The 18359-nt window shown below is 33.6% G+C and overlaps 1 protein-coding gene and 1 non-coding gene across 8 annotated transcripts in view; both read right to left on the bottom strand.

Moving 5' to 3' along the window:
- The window catches only part of CLASP2 (cytoplasmic linker associated protein 2), a 425149-nt gene that overhangs the window by 83019 nt on the left and 323771 nt on the right, over positions 1 to 18359 (bottom strand). For 6 of the 7 annotated variants that reach the window (XM_058184359.1, XM_058184356.1, XM_058184358.1 and 3 more), the window contains 2 exons: positions 9747 to 9847; positions 8341 to 8585 (listed from right to left, as the gene is read on the bottom strand). In XM_058184359.1, coding sequence (XP_058040342.1) covers positions 8341 to 8585; positions 9747 to 9847 — 346 coding nt within the window. Of the gene's footprint in view, positions 1 to 8340; positions 8586 to 9746; positions 9848 to 10832; positions 10896 to 17224; positions 17333 to 18359 lie in introns of all 7 variants that reach the window. The other variant, XM_058184362.1, reaches the window with a different exon arrangement.
- LOC131198995 (U4 spliceosomal RNA) lies at positions 1701 to 1766 on the bottom strand. The gene has a single exon (XR_009155233.1). It is a non-coding gene; the product is annotated as a U4 spliceosomal RNA (small nuclear RNA).

Here is an 18359-nt window from a genome sequence, read left to right as displayed (position 1 = left end):
TAACAAGCAGGAAGCAGCAGGTGAAGCTAAGCAGGATCACAACAGATACCTGTACAATTAGCACAGGGACCCCCAAAAGCTGTGTGCTCTCCCCACTTCTTTTCTCTCTGTATACCAATGACTGCATCTCCACCGATCAATCTGTTAAACTACAGAAGTTCACAGATGACACAACAGTGATCGGTCTCATTCGAGACAATGATGAATCCGCATACAGACAGGAGGTTGAACGACTAGCCTAATGGTGCGACCGGAACAGTCTGAAAGTGAACACACTCAAAACCATAGAAATGGTGGTAGACTTTAGGAGAAACCCTTCCATACTTCCACCTCTCACAATACTTGACAACACAGTATCAATAGTAGAAACCTTCAAATTTCTAGGTTCTACCATATTGCAAGATCTAAAATGGACAACTAACATTAAAAACATCATCAAAAAAGGACAACAAAGAATGTTCTTTCTGCGCCAACTCAGAAAGCTCAAACTGCCCAAGGAGCTGCTGATACAGTTGTACAGAGGAATAATTGAGTCTGTCATTTGCACCTCTATAATTGTCTGGTTTGGTTCTGCAATCCAACAAGACAGACACAGACTTCAGAGAATATTTAGAACTGCAGAAAAAACAATTGCTACCAACCTGCCTTCCATTGAGGACCTGTATACTGCACGAATCAAGAAGAGGGCCGTGAAAATATTTACAGATCCCTCACATCCTGGACATAAACTGTTTTCACTCCTACCCTCAAAACGATGCTATAGAGCACTGCATACCAGAACAACTAGACACAAGAACAGTTTTTTTCCGAATGCCATCACTCTGCTAAACAAATAATTCCCTCAAAAAGGGCCTCTGGTGGTGCAACAGGCTAATGCAGCCTATTATTAACAGCAACTGCTTGCAATATTGCAGGTTCAAGTCCCACCAGGCCCAAGGTTGACTCAGCCTTCCATCCTTTATAAGGTAGGTAAAATGAGGACCCAGATTGTTGGGGGGCAATAAGTTGACTTTGTATATAGTATACAAATGGATGAAGACTATTGCTTGACATAGTGTAAGCCGCCCTGAGTCTTCGGAGAAGGGCGGGATATAAATGCAAAAAAAAAAAACACCACTGTCAAACTATTTACTAAATCTGCACTATTAATCTTCTCATCATTCTTCCACTTATGACTGTATGACTGTAACTTTCTTGCTGGTATCCATATGATTTATATTAATATTGATTGTTTCCTGATTGCTTATTTGTACACTATGATTATCATTAAGTGTTGTATCATTAAGTGTTAAATTTGTACCTTACGACTATCATTAAGTGTTGTAAGTGTTGTACCTTGATGAAGGTATCTTTTCTTTTATATACACTGAGAGCATATGCACCAAGACAAATTCCTTGTGTGTCCAATCACACTTGGCCAATAAAATTCTATTCTATTCTATTCTATTCTATTCTATTCTATTCTATTCTATTCTATTCTATTCTATTCTATTCTATTCTATTCTCTCGCAGCCATGTCGAGGCATATACCTGTCACACCATGTCCAGATTCTCATTTTGGATTTCATCCTACTGGACTTTATGAAACAACTTCTGAAATGACTTGTGGTTCAGCTGATTGGATTATTTGATTGGAAAGCCACTCCAGGTTGAGACTAGGGGTTGTTGAGTAAAACTGGAATGGGTTGAACTTGTGCTAACTCAATTAGCAATAATCGCGCCTCGGATAAACCTCATTGGCTACGATACTGCCACTGCGCAAAGCCATGACCGTGGCCATGACCGTGGTGGGGTAAGGACCTTTCCTTCACTTCACAGGGCTTAATAATGAAGATTTATGAGGATTAATGCTGTTTGGAATGCACCGTTATGGATGAAAGTTAATAAATCATGAAGTGGAAGTGTTAATAGCCCAGCAGACTGAATTTAAAACTGGTAGGTCATCTGAAACTGCTTGAATTAAGGAGTTTTTACTGCGTGGGATGACCGAACTGGCAGACACAAGGAGTTTGGAATAAATTGCTGTCTTTTGCTTTCCTTATTATAATTATCGTGTTCTGTGTTAAATGCTGAGGCTAAGGAATATCAAAGACTGAATTTGTTAATGAGAAGAATTTTAATTGAAGAGATCGATCTTTTGTGCTGGACTGACTGGCTGATTGGCTGAAGAAGTTTATTAGGTGGATAATTTTTTTATTATTTTTCTTTTGAGAGGAAATTAATAGCTTGTTTATATTACAGAAAACAAAAAAAGGACTTTGTTTTGAAGTTCAAGCTGGTTTGTTTTTTTTTTCTCTCTGCCGACGTGGAGAAAAAATGGCGCTGATTAAGCTGTGAGGTAATTGTGTTTCTTTGTGGAGTGAATATGACTCATAAGTTACTGATAAGCTACTAACGAGTGCAAATAAGCCGTTTCGCTTCAATTAAAGATTGTCGCCCTTGATCTTCATCAAGACCCTCTGTAAAATTGGTTTGACTGCTGTCCTTTGATCTTCACTAAGACTCTTTGAAAATTGGAATCCCAGTTTGAGAAATTTTTGGTTTTGTTTTTTTCAAAATGACTCAACAACTTTCAGAAACGCAGCAAATTGCTGCAGCTTTAAATAAAATTGGGGAAAAATAGCAGCACTATCAGGCGTATAGATAATTTGACATTTAAACTGACATCCAGTGCAAAATTTAAAGCAAGATATGGATGATAACTTTGCTAAACAAAAGAGGAAATGACAATGATTAAAGATGAAATGGAGCAGCTGCATGTGCATGAGGCAAAAGCAGATCGGCAAATTGGCAAAATATTTTATAAAATGAGCAGCAAGATAAGAGAATTTGTCTTTTGGAGGAAGAGATGGAAATATAATTTTGTTATCAGAGGAATCTCGGAAGAAAGGAAGATAAATTGAAACAGCGGGTTTTGAAATGGATTAATGATTTGGATACGCAACTTACGCTCACAATAGCAGACCTGGCAAGTGTTTTAGAATTGGATATAGAAGGCAAAATGGCACTAACAGGAATGTGCTTGTCAGGTGCGCAAATCTTGGTGATAAGTTGGAAGTTATGGCCAAGTTAAGAGAGTTGGGAGATGCTTTGAAGTTCGAAGGGAAGACTATTCAAGTCTTCCCGGATATAGCAAGAGAAGAAAGGGCATGGAGATTTTTTAAAACCAATTACAAAAGTTTTGAGAGATAATGGAATTAAATACAATTGGAGGCCACCACAACAATTGAAATTTTTTTATAAAGGAAGGATGCGTACAATCACCCCAGATATAGATGCATTATTATATTTACGGGAGCTTGGACTGATTGAGATGGAGGATTTAATGGAGATAAAAGATCAAATGCTTCAGATGGGTGGAACATACGTGGAAACATCAATCTCAGAAGATGAAAAGGGGCTATTGGAGGCAAGACTCCAAAGGGTTAAAGAGGAAAGAAATATCACCTGTGTTGGTTGAACAGAAGAAGAGTCGTGAGGATACAGTAGGAGAAGAAGCAGATAAGAGTCTTGGAAAATATGAAGCTGAATGCGGGTCATCGCTATCTTTTTTTTTGAGTGATGAATTTAAATAGACAGCCCGAAAGAAGTGCCCCGGGCATTGGCACGTCCCCTCTCCCCCATTCTCTTTATAGAGGCGAAACCGATGAGGATGTGGGGGAAGAAGATTGTTTGTACTTTATTGTTTGTTTTGTTTTTTGTTTTTTTTTTGTTTTCTTATTGTTGTTTATATGGTAGTTTAATGTCGGGTGGTGGGGGGCACAGAAAGGAAGATGCGGGGATAGGATTAATAAATTTATATTTTAAATGGGAGTTATAAAAATAATGTCATGGAATGTGAAGGGTACAGGAATCAGATTAAAGAAGAAGATTGGAGCTTAAGATTAAAAGGATTTACCAGACATTTTATTTTTACAAGAAACCCATCAGAAATCTGAAGATTCAAATAGAATGTATATAAAAGGTATGCAAATATATGAAAAGCATTTGGAACTTCAAAAGCTAGAGGAGTTGCAACACTGATATCAGATAGGGTGTACTTTGAAAACATAAGGTAATTTTGGATGAAGATGGAAGATATGTAATAATTGTTGGAAATCTTAATGAGGAAAAAGTGACACTTGTTAATTTATATTTACGAATGAAAACAAAGAGAATTTCTTGAAAAATAACAAAATTTTGGAGAATGAAAGTGTAGGGAAAGTAATTGTGGCTGGGGATTTTAATTTAATCAGAGATAAAATAGACAGTACTAATCCCACCCGCTGTGGAGGAGCAAATAAACTGGGGATTTTAAATATGTGGATGCTTCGAAACGGCGTGGTTGATGTGTGGAGAGAGGTTAAAGGAATTGAGAGAGTATACACTTTTTTTTCTAAGATATATAATACATATTCTAGAATTGATTATATTTTTCTTTCTAAAGATTTGTTGAATAATGTGGATAAGGTAGATGTGGGAATTATTAAAGATTCTGATCATGCAGAAGTTATGGTGGACTTAGATTTTAATTTTGAGAAAAAAAGAAGCTATTGGAGATATGACGAGAAATTGTATAAAAATGAAAAGGATAAAAAATGGATACTTAAAAAATTGGAGGAAAGTTGGAGATTAAATGATAACGGGGAGGTTAAATTTGAAATTGTTTGGGATGCGATGAAAGCGGTGTTTAGAGGGGAGAGTATTAAATTATCAAGTAGGAAATATAAAAATTATAAAATTAAAATGGAAAGAGATAAAAATAAGATTAAAGAATTGGAAAATCAATTTTGCTTACTAAAGAAAAAAATTCTTCAGGAGCTTAATATGTTAAGAAATAAAATGATAGAAGAAGATACAGAGTTAGTAAAAAGAAATTTGAGATTTTAAATAGGAATTTTTGAATTTAGTAATAGAAATTCTAAATTATTGGCAAAGATGGCGAAAGATAAAAGAGAGAAGAGAGAAATTGGAGTTTTGATAGATGATAGAGGTATAAGATGTTATAAAATTAGAGAAATGTGAAGTGGTTAGAAACTTTTTCAGAATCTATATTCAAAGAAACCAATTAATCGGGGAAAATTGCAAAGTTATTTAGAAAAGTATGTGGTGAAAATTGATCAAACATATAAGGAATTGATGGAAGAAGATATAACACAAGATGAGATTAATGGAATAATACAAAAATTAAAATTAGGGAAAGCTCCAGGTGAGGATGGATTACCTGTTGAGTTTTATAAAGAATTTAAAGAATTAATAATACCAAGACTGCAAAAATTATTCAATGGAATATTACATGGTGGGGAAGTACCTTCGTCATGGAATAGAACGGTGATATCCCTAATTCCTAAACCAGATAAAGATTTAGAAAGGATTGAGTCCTATCGGCCCATTTCTTTAATTAATCAGGATGCAAAGATATTTACTGCTATTATAAGTAATAGATTAAATAGATTTATAGATAGATATATAAGTTATAATCAAGTAGGCTTTGTGAAGGGTAGATACATGAGTGATATTGTTAGAAGAGTATTAAATATTATAGATGTAGCTGAATATAATGGTGATAAAATTGGTATAGTATCATTGGATATTTTTAAAGCTTTTGATTCTGTACAATGGGAAACAATTAAAGTAATTGTGGAGGCTTTAGGCTTTGGTAATAAGTTTATACATGTTATTTCAAAATTGTACCAAAAGAGCAGTGCAAGAGTGAAGGTGAATGGAATATTAACTGAAGAGATAAAATTAGAAGCTGGTACGAGACAAGGATGTCCCTGTCCCCAACATTATTTTTATTGGCTATGGAAATATTGACAAAATGATAGAAAAGATGAAGAATTAGAAGGATATAAGGGTATAAGATAAATTTGTATGGATGATACTTTAATTATTTTGAAAATGTAGAGAAAGATTTGAAAAGATATATAAGCATTTGATAGAATTTGAAGAAATGACAGGATTGAAAGTAAATTGGTCAAAGTCAGAATTATTGATGGATAGTAATGGTAATGAGTCTGAGAATATGCAAGAGCAATTTGGGATAAGGATTAAAACACATTGAAATATTTGGGTATAGTGCTTTCACTTAAGGTTAAAGAATTGAAAAACTTAATTATGATGTGGTGATTAACGAAATTGAGAAGAAGATAGATAAATATAAAATTTTAAAGTTGTCTTGGTTTGGTAGAATTGCAATGTGTAAGATGATGTTGCTGCCCAAGTTCAACTTTTTATTCGAGATGCTACCACTAAATCTGACAGAGAAAGATATTGAAGGATATCAGAAAAACTGGATAAATTTTGCAATGGTGGCAAAAGACCCAGATTAGTGAAGAAAATGTGGTATCAAAATCAAAAGGAAGGTGGATTAGGAATCCCCAAATTATTTAATTATTACTGTGCGTATGGTATCCGGATAGTGGTAAAAATACTTAAAGGTGAAGATAATTATTGGAGAGATTTAGAGTTAAGGGATATAGAGAAATTTGGATCAAGGTGGTTTTAGATAAAGCAAATTTAAAATGTGTAAGTAGAAGTTATTGGTTAAAGGGATTAAGTAAAATGTGGAACAAATTTGTTAAAATTTTAATTCGGATATAATCTTTTGGGGAGACAACTGAATTTGGCCGATTAAAATAATATAAAACGTAATGAAGTGATTAAAGAGGAAAATATAGAAATTATTAAAGATTGGATAAAAGTTATGGGAAATGAAAGGAGGAATAAAGAAATTATTGAAAAATTAGGGTTAAGTTGGTTTGAAAAATACAGATAGAAAATGGACAAAAAACTAAAGGAAAATTATTCGATAAATAGATGTGAAACTGAATTTGAATATTTAGTATCTCGGATTATGAAAGATGAAATTGGGCTAAAGGGACTCGTTAGTAGGGTTTATAAGATTATAAATTCTGATGAAAAATTACAAAGAGTGATGAGGACAAATTGGGAAAAAGATCTTAATATTGAAATACCAGAATCAGATTGGAATGTGAATTGGAAGAGTAGAATTATGAGAACTTTATCTATAAGAATTAAAGAGCACAATTATAAAGTTGTTTGAAATGGTATTTGACTCCAGTAAGATTGTCACAAATGGATAAAAACTAGTAAAAATGTTGGAGATGTGAGATGGAATTGGGGACTTATGAACATATGTGGTATAATTGTGATAAGGTTAAAAGTTTTGGCAACAATTGGAGAAAATGATATTTGAAATGATGGGGAAAGTAATAACATTGAGAGTGGAAACTATATTATTGTTGGTAATTAAGGAAATAGAATTAACAAAATATGAAAAAGAATTGATTAGAATTATGATTATAATAGGTAGAATTATAATAGCTAGATATTGGAAACTAGATGTGATTTTTAGAATAGAAGAGTGGAATTCTGAAATGTGGAAATTAGCTTTAAATGATAAAATGACATGTGATATTAAAATTAGAAGTGGTGTGTATAAAGAAGATATTTTCTGGAAGACTTGGAAACCATTTGTGGACTTTGCGCTTGGAACATTGGACGCTTCAGTACCTGTACCTCGAGAACGTGGATTTTGGCAATCATGAGGATATATCCGAAGACCCAAATCTTCCTTTTATGTATAGCACAAGGGTGTAATAATGTATTTTCTTTTTGTTTGTTTGTTGCAAAAAAATAATAATAAAAATTTAAAAAAAAAAAAAAAAAAAAAAAGAACTTGTGCTAACTCTGGATACTTAATGGCATTATGGAACACTGGACTGCTGAGTGCCTGACAGCAAGAGCAGCCGTGATTATAGCTGTGTGGGTGGTTGTTGGATTGATTCCTTGGCCAGGAAGGTGGAGGGTAATGGTCTGACACACCAAATATTGCCCATTGGATCTAGTTTTTGTCTCAGGACAAGAGATTTGCAGTTGGGATACATTACTGCCAGTCCTGTCATGGTCAGATCATTCTGACTACTTTTCAGTTTGCTATTATTAATCCCTCCCTCCACCTATGGTCTATAAGCATGCTTTTCTGTAACAATGCATGCCCTCTGGAACAGCACAAAGTGGTCTAAATGATCTCTCCTCTCCTCCTTGAAGAACTGGTTCTTCTCCCAGGCTTTGATGAGTGCAGAACTCCTCTAGTTTGGTGCATATATGAGATTGATTATAGAAAGTATATTCACATTAACCATTTTTCTGATTGCCTTTATTCTTGATTTTTATTGTTTGCTGCCTGAAGTCACCTAGAGTTAGGTGGTCTTATAAATATAATTTATGATTATAAATATGTTTTCTACTGAAAACAACTAACAAGATTGAGACTAAAATCTGCACTATTAAAGGCAATACTTTTATATCTGAGTACAATGAAAATAAATTTCTTACCTTAATGTCCTCTGATTTTTTAATAAATTTTGTAGACCAAGAAGACCTTCTTTTCTCTCTGACCAGTTGGAGCTTGCACAGCGGTTAAGGACCTCAGCGACATCTTCTGTCTGTCGCATATAGGTGGGTATTGTGCCATTCCGTGAGCTATAGGATCTTTCTGAGCAGGCACTGGAAGCATCACTGTTAGCATCATCATCAGAGTACATTCCATAAGATTCATACCTCCTTCGAACTGGCTTTTTCTATTATACAGAAAAAAAATCATAAGATAAACAATGGCAAAATAAGCTCCTTTTATCAGTCAGTTCAGATATTCAATTTTCCAAATCCTACTACTATCTTCAGACATCACCAAAAAGAGGAAATGCTTATTGTTATTTATCTGCAAAAGGAAATATTTAAACTAAAGATCTAATTAAAATTACATTCTCTGCAGTCATTATTTTAACTGCTATAGGTGAGATAAAACACAACAGATGTTCTAGTAATTTCACGTTATAGCTTGTCCTGCTGGGGCTGCTTTATTTTTTTAAAAAAAATCATACAGACAAATATTTGAAATTTACTTAAATTTAATTTACATTTATACCCATATAGATCTATTTAGAAACTTTTGGTAATTTAAAACATGTATGCAGAATATATAGCCTATTTATCTTTATCTTTATCTATGTCTATATCTATGTCTATATTAATAGGAAAACAATAATAGTTGTACCTTTGTCCGAATGTCTCCTAACAGCTGAGAGCATTATAGAAAAAACAAATGTTATGAATATAAACATTGAGTAGCTTGTTATCAAATATGCTAAGCAGGTAGAATCAGAATACACAGAGAGAGGGAGAGGGAGAGGGAGAAGAAGGGAGATATAATTTACAGCACAAGAATCCAGTTTTGATATAAACTGAATTCCTATTGAAGCCATCAGATTATTACTGTGAGATCAAAGAGCAGAGTGGAAAAAAACTTGAGATATGCGAGGTAGGGCTTATAAAGAAAGTGAAATGTGTCATGATATCTAATTAAAATATTATTTTATTAACTCAGCTGGATTTCTCAGCCAGTGATTTGTATTTATATTTATTTTAAAGTAACAATATGTAGCTAATATTACTGTCTGCAAAATTATGCATAATCCTCTCTTACACAAGTATCACAGAATAAAACACATTTATATGCAAGACATTATCTTTTATCTTATAAAACAGGTAGAAGACCTGGGGTTTCAAGGAACATATAATCTTAAGAAAAACACGTTTATATAAAGAAAAAAGATATGTACTAACATTTATTAGGAAAGAAGCATCATTTAACTTGGCAGAATCAATAATCAAATTAGACAATAATATAATAAAGCGTAAGAAAATAAAAATCCTACTTTGTTATCTCCACAAAAACGTACCAAAGCATCTGCTACTGCTTCTTCAACATCCGAGCCTGTGTTTAAGACACGCATGGCGCTAACTGATGAAGACAATCGGCTTGATTGACTAATTCCAAAACCTAAAATAAACAGCATAAAGAAACAATTAATTTGACTTGACTTAGTAAGTTTAATATATTGTTTTTAAAAAATGGAAATATAATATTTATTTGGAAAGGAACAAATATCTGAAATATATAAATTCTATCCGTTTTGGTTCCTTACTACTAATCCCAGATAACATTTGACTTATTAAGTCAAGGAAGTGTAATAGGCTCTAATCTAGACAATGTTAATACATGCATATCAAGCAATTGTATCTGCAGCTAAAATTCTCCTTCAGTTTTTCCAAAATACCTTTATTGTTAGAGGTGAAAATGACATTTTAAAGGATTTGCTATAGTAAAAACTGCAAAGAAGTTTGATCTAATACCAATTTCTAATATCCAATTTAAGTATATAACTTGTAGCATTTGCATGAAGTCAGCTATGTGTCATCATTTTCCCCTTGTCCTCCCTGAAAAGAACCATGTTTACCAAATTAAGTTCCCAAAATATCCTGATAAAATTGAATTGCACTGTAATGTTGACACTTAAATGCAAATGTAAATGTCTGTTATTTTACAGTTATTTTACAGTGGCTTCTATAATATCAAAACAAAATTCTATTGATAGCATAATTATACAGGAACTCAAAGACTGACAACTTATATAAATCTCCTATTAAAGTGTGTTCAGTCTGGTGTTTACTCATTTAGAAATTAAGAACCATATAAAGGAACTTGGTCAATATAAGCTGTATCACTGTGTATGTAAAAGCAACATGCATTAATAAAGCTTTAGAAATAAAGAATGAAACAAAAAAAAGGCAACATTCACCTTAAATTAGGAGAAGAAAAAGTTTAAGGTAAAGAAAGCATTGTTTCATATACTTCAATTATCCCAAAATTATGAATACAAGCTAAAGTAGAAAACAATAAAAATAGACTATATGGGAAACCAAATATGGTAAAAATTAATCCAGAATGATGGCACAAATGATAGCAAAGAGTACTCATCCTTCACCTGTAGCCCCATAAACATCTGGAGAGTAGAGAGCACCAGTAGATCTGGAGTGATGCCTGGAAGCTATAATAACAGGATCATATGAACTCTCTCTGTTATTATAATAATACAGAACAGGAAAACTGCAGAGAGAGCAATGAAGCAAGTTCTAGGCAAAGTGAGAAATCAGCCTGCCTCTGGAGATTGATTTACATAGTGAATAGTAAATAGTAACCAAGGGTGAATTACAATGAGTCTTTGTTGTGGAACAACTAAACAACTTATAGCTCCTATGGTTAACCATTTCTGTCCAACTTCTGCCAAGGTATATTCAGAACTGTGCTACTGGAAAGTGTTCAGAAAAATATTAGTGGTAGCATCAGGCTAGTGGCTGAAATAAACATGTTTACAGGACTCTGATTATTTGAAGTGGATGCACAAGATACTAACTAATGTTGGGGATGGAAAGATAATTATTTCTCTAATTGGATTTACTAAGATATCAAAGCTGTAGGGAAGTTTACAGTCTTTTTTTACTATGGTCATTAAGTAAACTATAAGGAAAACAAAAGGTAAAAGTTCTATGGGCACTGCTATGTTGTTTTTCTGACAAGAATATGGAACTCATTGCTACAGGATTCATGAGGAATTTATCTCTCCTACCTTATTTGGCTAGATACTAGCTTTCTTTGCAGTCCAATACTAGCCATGTCTTATCCCTCCAAACTTTTCAGCTCAGGTAAGCTTAATTACACTGCTAAATGCTACAAGTTCGAAATGACCATTCTGGGCAGTGATTGTTCACAGTGACACCTTTGAAGCAGGTGGGGTGCATGAACTGGTTTAGAAGGTTGGGTCCATGATGATTGCATCTACCAGCCAATTTACACACAAAATGAGTCAAAGCGATGAAATACATGTGATTTTTTTTAAAATTAAAAATTAGCTCCTTAGCTACTTTATATATAGATTTAAGTTGCATGTAGGTGACAGTAGGTACTATCATTTCACATATTCTTGTGGCTACTGAATAAAAAACAAGGGTGTAACAGTCTTGTCTAAATTCTTCTGGTTGTCTATGGTAATATTTCATCTATGACTCTCCCACAACATATCACTTGGAACTATTTTATAAAAAAATCCAGACTACTACTTGATTTATGACCATCTGTTTGGTAGCTGTTTGCAATTATGACAGAATTGAAAAAAGTGACTCATGACCAGTTCTCACATTTATGATTACTGCACCCCTGTGGTCATGTGATAAAAACTGGCATGTAATTACAATGGTTGCAGTATCCTGGAATCACATGATCACTAACTGCAACCTTCCCAAAGGGTTTCCAACAAGTGAAGTCAACAGTGGAAGCCAAATTTACTTAATGACCATAGTAAAAAAAGACTGTAAACTCAGCTGAACTCAATGACCACCTTATTTAGCAATGGAAGTTCCAGTCCCATGGTTGTAAGTCAAGAACTACCTATAGAAAGCATTTCTAGTCTTGCTTATACCCTAAAACAGATTAATAAAGTGCAAAGCAATTTATAATTTTATAAAGAAAATGCAGGAATTGGAAAAAATCAGTTTTAAATTTTTGCATGAAACCATATTCTTGGTTGTTAAAATATTATTATAATTTTTATTTAGTTTAAGTGTTTCTAAATAATATTCACTTCATTGCAGACACTGCAGAAGCTAAGGATATGGGACAGCTGTTCACCTTAGAAATTTACAGAAAATACCACTGAAGTTCTTGTTAAATTTGTGAAATATGTTGAAATAAAAATTCATTGATTCAAATTTTGCAATATAATATACATAATTAATGTGATTTAATTCATCATATAAATCCAGTATACTTTGCAAATCATAAAAACAATTTAGCCATAATTGATTAAAACAACTGTAGCAGAAGCACAGTGACTATTTTTCATTGTTTAAAATACAATCTGCTGCAATCAAAATTAACAGATGCATATAAAACATACGTTATATTTTTATGAGTGCACATGTATAGTCGTATATTCAATTCCTATGACTCTACGTATCTTTTTTATTAGAAACACTAAATGTTATTTTTCTGAATTAAAAGCAACTAGATCTTGAGATATTAATTAAAATAAGTTCCTAAGCAGGTGTCAAGCAGTGCCGTTGTACTGATGGATTTCGCACACAAAAAATGATGCTTTAAAATAGTATTTTAAACCTGCTGTAAGCCTTTTTTTCCTGAAAAATCTTTCCTAAAAAAAGATGTAAAAACAAAAAAAAGCAATGGATTTTTTTAAAAAAGAAATATTGATAGCTTTAATTAATAACACTTAAATCAAACTTGTTACCTTAAAATATAACTACAAGGAAGAATATTTTTTGTTAATTCATTAGAAATCAGAAACTCAAGTCAATAATTACTATGGTGATGTAAAGAGCCAGTTAATAGGTTAGAATGTTACATTTTAAAAAGAATGAACACTGGAAAGTGTGCCAGAATCATAAAATGAAATACAGTTTTTGAATTGCCCATGTAAGATTTGCCCATTAAGTAATACAATTAAAAAATTCAAATAACTAATCATTATTCTATTCCTGTTATGTGATTGTTATTTGTCATTATATGGCAGCAATATGACATAAAATAACCTGATAAGAATTACAGTCTGATATTTTTCAAAAATTTATATAATTTCTTTTGAGTTGAATAAGCCATCAAGTTCTGCATGGTAGCAAAACACAAAGTCCTTTGAGTTTTCACTGCCATCACTATAATCATATGAATTATTACTTTTACATTAAACCATTATCTAAAATATTAAGCAGAAATCATATCTAATATTTAGAGAAAAATCAAAACAAATGTAATATGTTACAAAAAAAGTAAGGAATAAAATTATGCATCATAGAAACAAAAAATACACCTACATCTCAGTGCACAGTCCAGAGTGAGTGACTATCATTAGTTTTCCCCATCAAATTTAATTCCCCTGCATTTAACAAGAATTTCGAAACTTGAATTTGAGATTCGACAGACTTTTTAAAATTATTTTCAGTTTAATAAAAATTCATCAGAAATATATATTGAAGAAATTCCTGATGTATGCAACAAAACTTTAGAAATACTTATGCATGTGCCTTTGGATTGTGCAATTACTCTACAATTCCACAGGAAATTTTTAAGCTCTTTAGATGAATAAATTCTTCAGCCAAAGTAGGCAAATCACATGTCTTTTATGCAGGGAAATATTTACTTGTTATTTTTACTTCAGCTTATATTAGCAGATAATCATGAGCAAACAACCATGCATAATAAGCTCTCCATGTACTTACCAAGGGGTGCAAAAGAGCGGACAGGGCTTGTATCCCTGCTACTTTCCCGACTGGCTTCCCGACTGCATCCCTGACTCACACTAGGTCGAGGAATGCGACTACCTCGAGCTAGTATGATTCAGGGGACAGACCAACAGCAGCACAAAAAGGGAAAGATACAGAAAAAATTCACATTTTAATGCAATCCCAAGTATTTTTACTTTGTATAATACCGAGCATTTTTAAAGCACTATTTACTATTTATATTATATTATATTATATTATATTATATTATATTATATTATATTATATTATATTATATTATATTATATTATATTATATTATATTATATTGTGTGTGTGTGTGTGTGTTTTCTGAGGTTTTCGCAGGTGTTTGTATGTAGGTCTTTGGTTATTCGGGTATTCTCCCACGTAAAATTGGAACTGTCTTGGCAACATTTTGACGAAGTCTCATTCGACATCTTCAGGCTGGTGTTTACAGCTTCGTGCTTCTAGGAGCAAGTGTGTGTGTGTGTGTGTGTGTGTGTGTGTGTGTGTGTGTGTGTGTTTTCATAGGTTTTCATGTGTATAGGTATGTAGATCTTGGCATATTCAGGTCTTTTCCCGTGTAAGGTTGAAAGTATGTTGGCGATGTTTCGATAAGGTCTCACTCATCATCTTCAGGCTGGTGCTTTTGGCTTTGTGCTTCTGTGAGCAAAGCATGGTCGGAGCTGCTGTCTCTCTATAAATACTGGTGGGGAGGTGGGGAATGTTGCTGTGAGCGTGTTGGTTGGCTGTGTGGTTGCATGTTGATTGGTAGATGGAGTGGGTGTTTGCAGATTGGTCGTTTCAATGAGCTCCCTCCCTCCCTCCCTCCCTCCCTCCCTCCCTCCCTCCCTCCCTCCCCCTCTCTCTCTCTCTCTCTCTCTCTCTCTCTCTCTCTCTCTCTCTCTATATATATATATATATATATATATATATATATATATATATATATATATATATATATATATATATATATATATAGGTTTTAGTATGTTCGGGTCTTTTCCTGTGTAAGATTGAAAGTATGTAGGCAACATTTCGATGAGATCTCACTTATCATCTTCAGGCTGGAGTTTTTGGCTTTGTTCTTATGTGACAAAGTGTGAAGCCTGAAGATGATGAGTAAGATCTCATCGAAATGTTGCTTAAATACTTTCAATCTTACACGGGAAAAAACCCGAATATACCAAAACCTGCATACATATACCTCCCGCTTACCAAACATCTGGAAACTAGCACTAGTCAAGAAACGAATCCCAGCTACAAAAATTGACACCAACACACGACAAGACCTCGAACTCGGAACCAAACCAGGCCCCAAAATACTACTCCCCACACAAACATCAACACATAATAGGACCTCAAACTCGGAACCAGACCAGGGGCCCAAAATGCTACTTCCCACACAAACATCAACCCCATCATCATCAACCCCATTAACCAATTAGCAACCCCCATCAATATCAACCCCATTAACCAATTAGCAACACAGCCACCAATCAGCTTGCAACAGCTAGGCCAGCTATTCAAAAAACTCCATTAACCAATCAATATGTAGCAACACAGCCAACCAATCAGCTTGCAACAGCTAGGTCTGCAATTCAAAAAACACCCCCCCACCAGTATTTATAGAGAAACAGCAGTTAAAATACACACTTTGCTCACATAAGAACAAAGCCAAAGTCTAAAGATGATGAGTGATATCTCATCGATACTTCCAATCTTACACGGAAAACCCGAATATACCAAAACCTGCGTATATATATATATATGTGGGTCTTTGGTTATTCAGGTTTTCATGTTTGTATGTAGGTCTTTGGTTATTCAGGTTTTCATGTGTATAGGTATGTAGATCTTGGCATATTCAGGTCTTTTCCCGTAAGGTTGAAAGTATGTTGGCGATGTTTCGATAAGGTCTCACTCATCATCTTCAGGCTGGAGTTTTGGCTTTGTTCTTATGTGACAAAGTGTGAAGCCTGAAGATGATGAGTAAGATCTCATCGAAATGTTGCTTAAATACTTTCAATCTTACACGGAAAACCCGAATAACAAAGACCTATATATATATATATATATATATATATATATATATATATATATATATATATATATATATATATATATATATATATATATATATATATATATATATATATATGTGGGTCTTTGGTTATTCAGGTTTTCTCCGTGTAAAATTGGAACTGTCTTGGCAACATTTTGACGAAGTCTCATTCGTCATCTTCAGGCTGGTGTTTACAGCTTCGTGCTTCTAGGAGCAAGTGTGTGTGTGTGTTTTCATAGGTTTTCATGTGTATAGGTATGTAGATCTTGGCATATTCAGGTCTTTTCCCGTAAGGTTGAAAGTATGTTGGCGATGTTTCGATAAGGTCTCACTCATCATCTTCAGGCTGGAGTTTTGGCTTTGTTCTTATGTGACAAAGTGTGAAGCCTGAAGATGATGAGTAAGATCTCATCGAAATGTTGCTTAAATACTTTCAATCTTACACGGAAAACCCGAATAACAAAGACCTATATATATATATATATATATATATATATATATATATATATATATATATATATATATATATATATATATATATATATATATATATATATATATATATATATGTTTTCTGAGGTTTTCGCAGTGTTTGTATGTTTTTAAAAGATAATAGTGCTTACAAACATGTTCCAGCACAGGGTTAATTATTTATTTATTTATTTATTTATTTACTTCAATTTCTATACCGCCCTTCTCCCGAAGGACTCAGGGCGGTGTACAGCCAAGTAAAAAATCACAATATCAATATTAAAAGAAATTAAAACAAGCATATTATAAAATGGCCAAATTTAAAACGAATTAAAATATTAAAATATAAATAACCCAATAAAATTTTAACCCAATAAAATTTTAAGCTCTTTAGATGAATAAATTCTTCAGCCAAAGTAGGCAAATCACATGTCTTTTATGCAGGGAAATATTTACTTGTTATTTTTACTTCAGCTTATATTAGCAGATAATCATGAGCAAACAACCATGCATAATAAGCTCTCCATGTACTTACCAAGGGGTGCAAAAGAGCGGACAGGGCTTGTATCCCTGCTACTTTCCCGACTGGCTTCCCGACTGCATCCCTGACTCACACTAGGTCGAGGAATGCGACTACCTCGAGCTAGTATGATTCAGGGGACAGACCAACAGCAGCACAAAAAGGGAAAGATACAGAAAAAATTCACATTTTAATGCAATCCCAAGTATTTTTACTTTGTATAATACCGAGCATTTTTAAAGCACTATTTACTATTTATATTATATTATATTATATTATATTATATTATATTATATTATATTATATTATATTATATTATATTATATTATATTATATTATATTATATTATATTGTGTGTGTGTTTTCATAGGTTTTCATGTGTATAGGTATGTAGATCTTGGCATATTCAGGTCTTTTCCGTGTAAGGTTGAAAGTATGTAGGCAACATTTCGATGAGATCTCACTTATCATCTTCAGGCTGGAGTTTTTGGCTTTGTTCTTATGTGACAAAGTGTGAAGCCTGAAGATGATGAGTAAGATCTCATCGAAATGTTGCTTAAATACTTTCAATCTTACACGGGAAAAAACCCGAATATACCAAAACCTGCATACATATACCTCCCGCTTACCAAACATCTGGAAACTAGCACTAGTCAAGAAACGAATCCCAGCTACAAAAATTGACACCAACACACGACAAGACCTCGAACTCGGAACCAAACCAGGCCCCAAAATACTACTCCCCACACAAACATCAACACATAATAGGACCTCAAACTCGGAACCAGACCAGGGGCCCAAAATGCTACTTCCCACACAAACATCAACCCCATCATCATCAACCCCATTAACCAATTAGCAACCCCCATCAATATCAACCCCATTAACCAATTAGCAACACAGCCACCAATCAGCTTGCAACAGCTAGGCCAGCTATTCAAAAAACTCCATTAACCAATCAATATGTAGCAACACAGCCAACCAATCAGCTTGCAACAGCTAGGTCTGCAATTCAAAAAACACCCCCCCACCAGTATTTATAGAGAAACAGCAGTTAAAATACACACTTTGCTCACATAAGAACAAAGCCAAAGTCTAAAGATGATGAGTGATATCTCATCGATACTTCCAATCTTACACTGGAAAAGAC

The sequence above is a fragment of the Ahaetulla prasina genome, chromosome 4 (assembly GCF_028640845.1).
Source record: "Ahaetulla prasina isolate Xishuangbanna chromosome 4, ASM2864084v1, whole genome shotgun sequence".
In the NCBI taxonomy this organism is placed as follows: Eukaryota; Metazoa; Chordata; class Lepidosauria; order Squamata; family Colubridae; genus Ahaetulla; species Ahaetulla prasina.
This window is presented reverse-complemented; position numbering and strand designations above follow the sequence as displayed.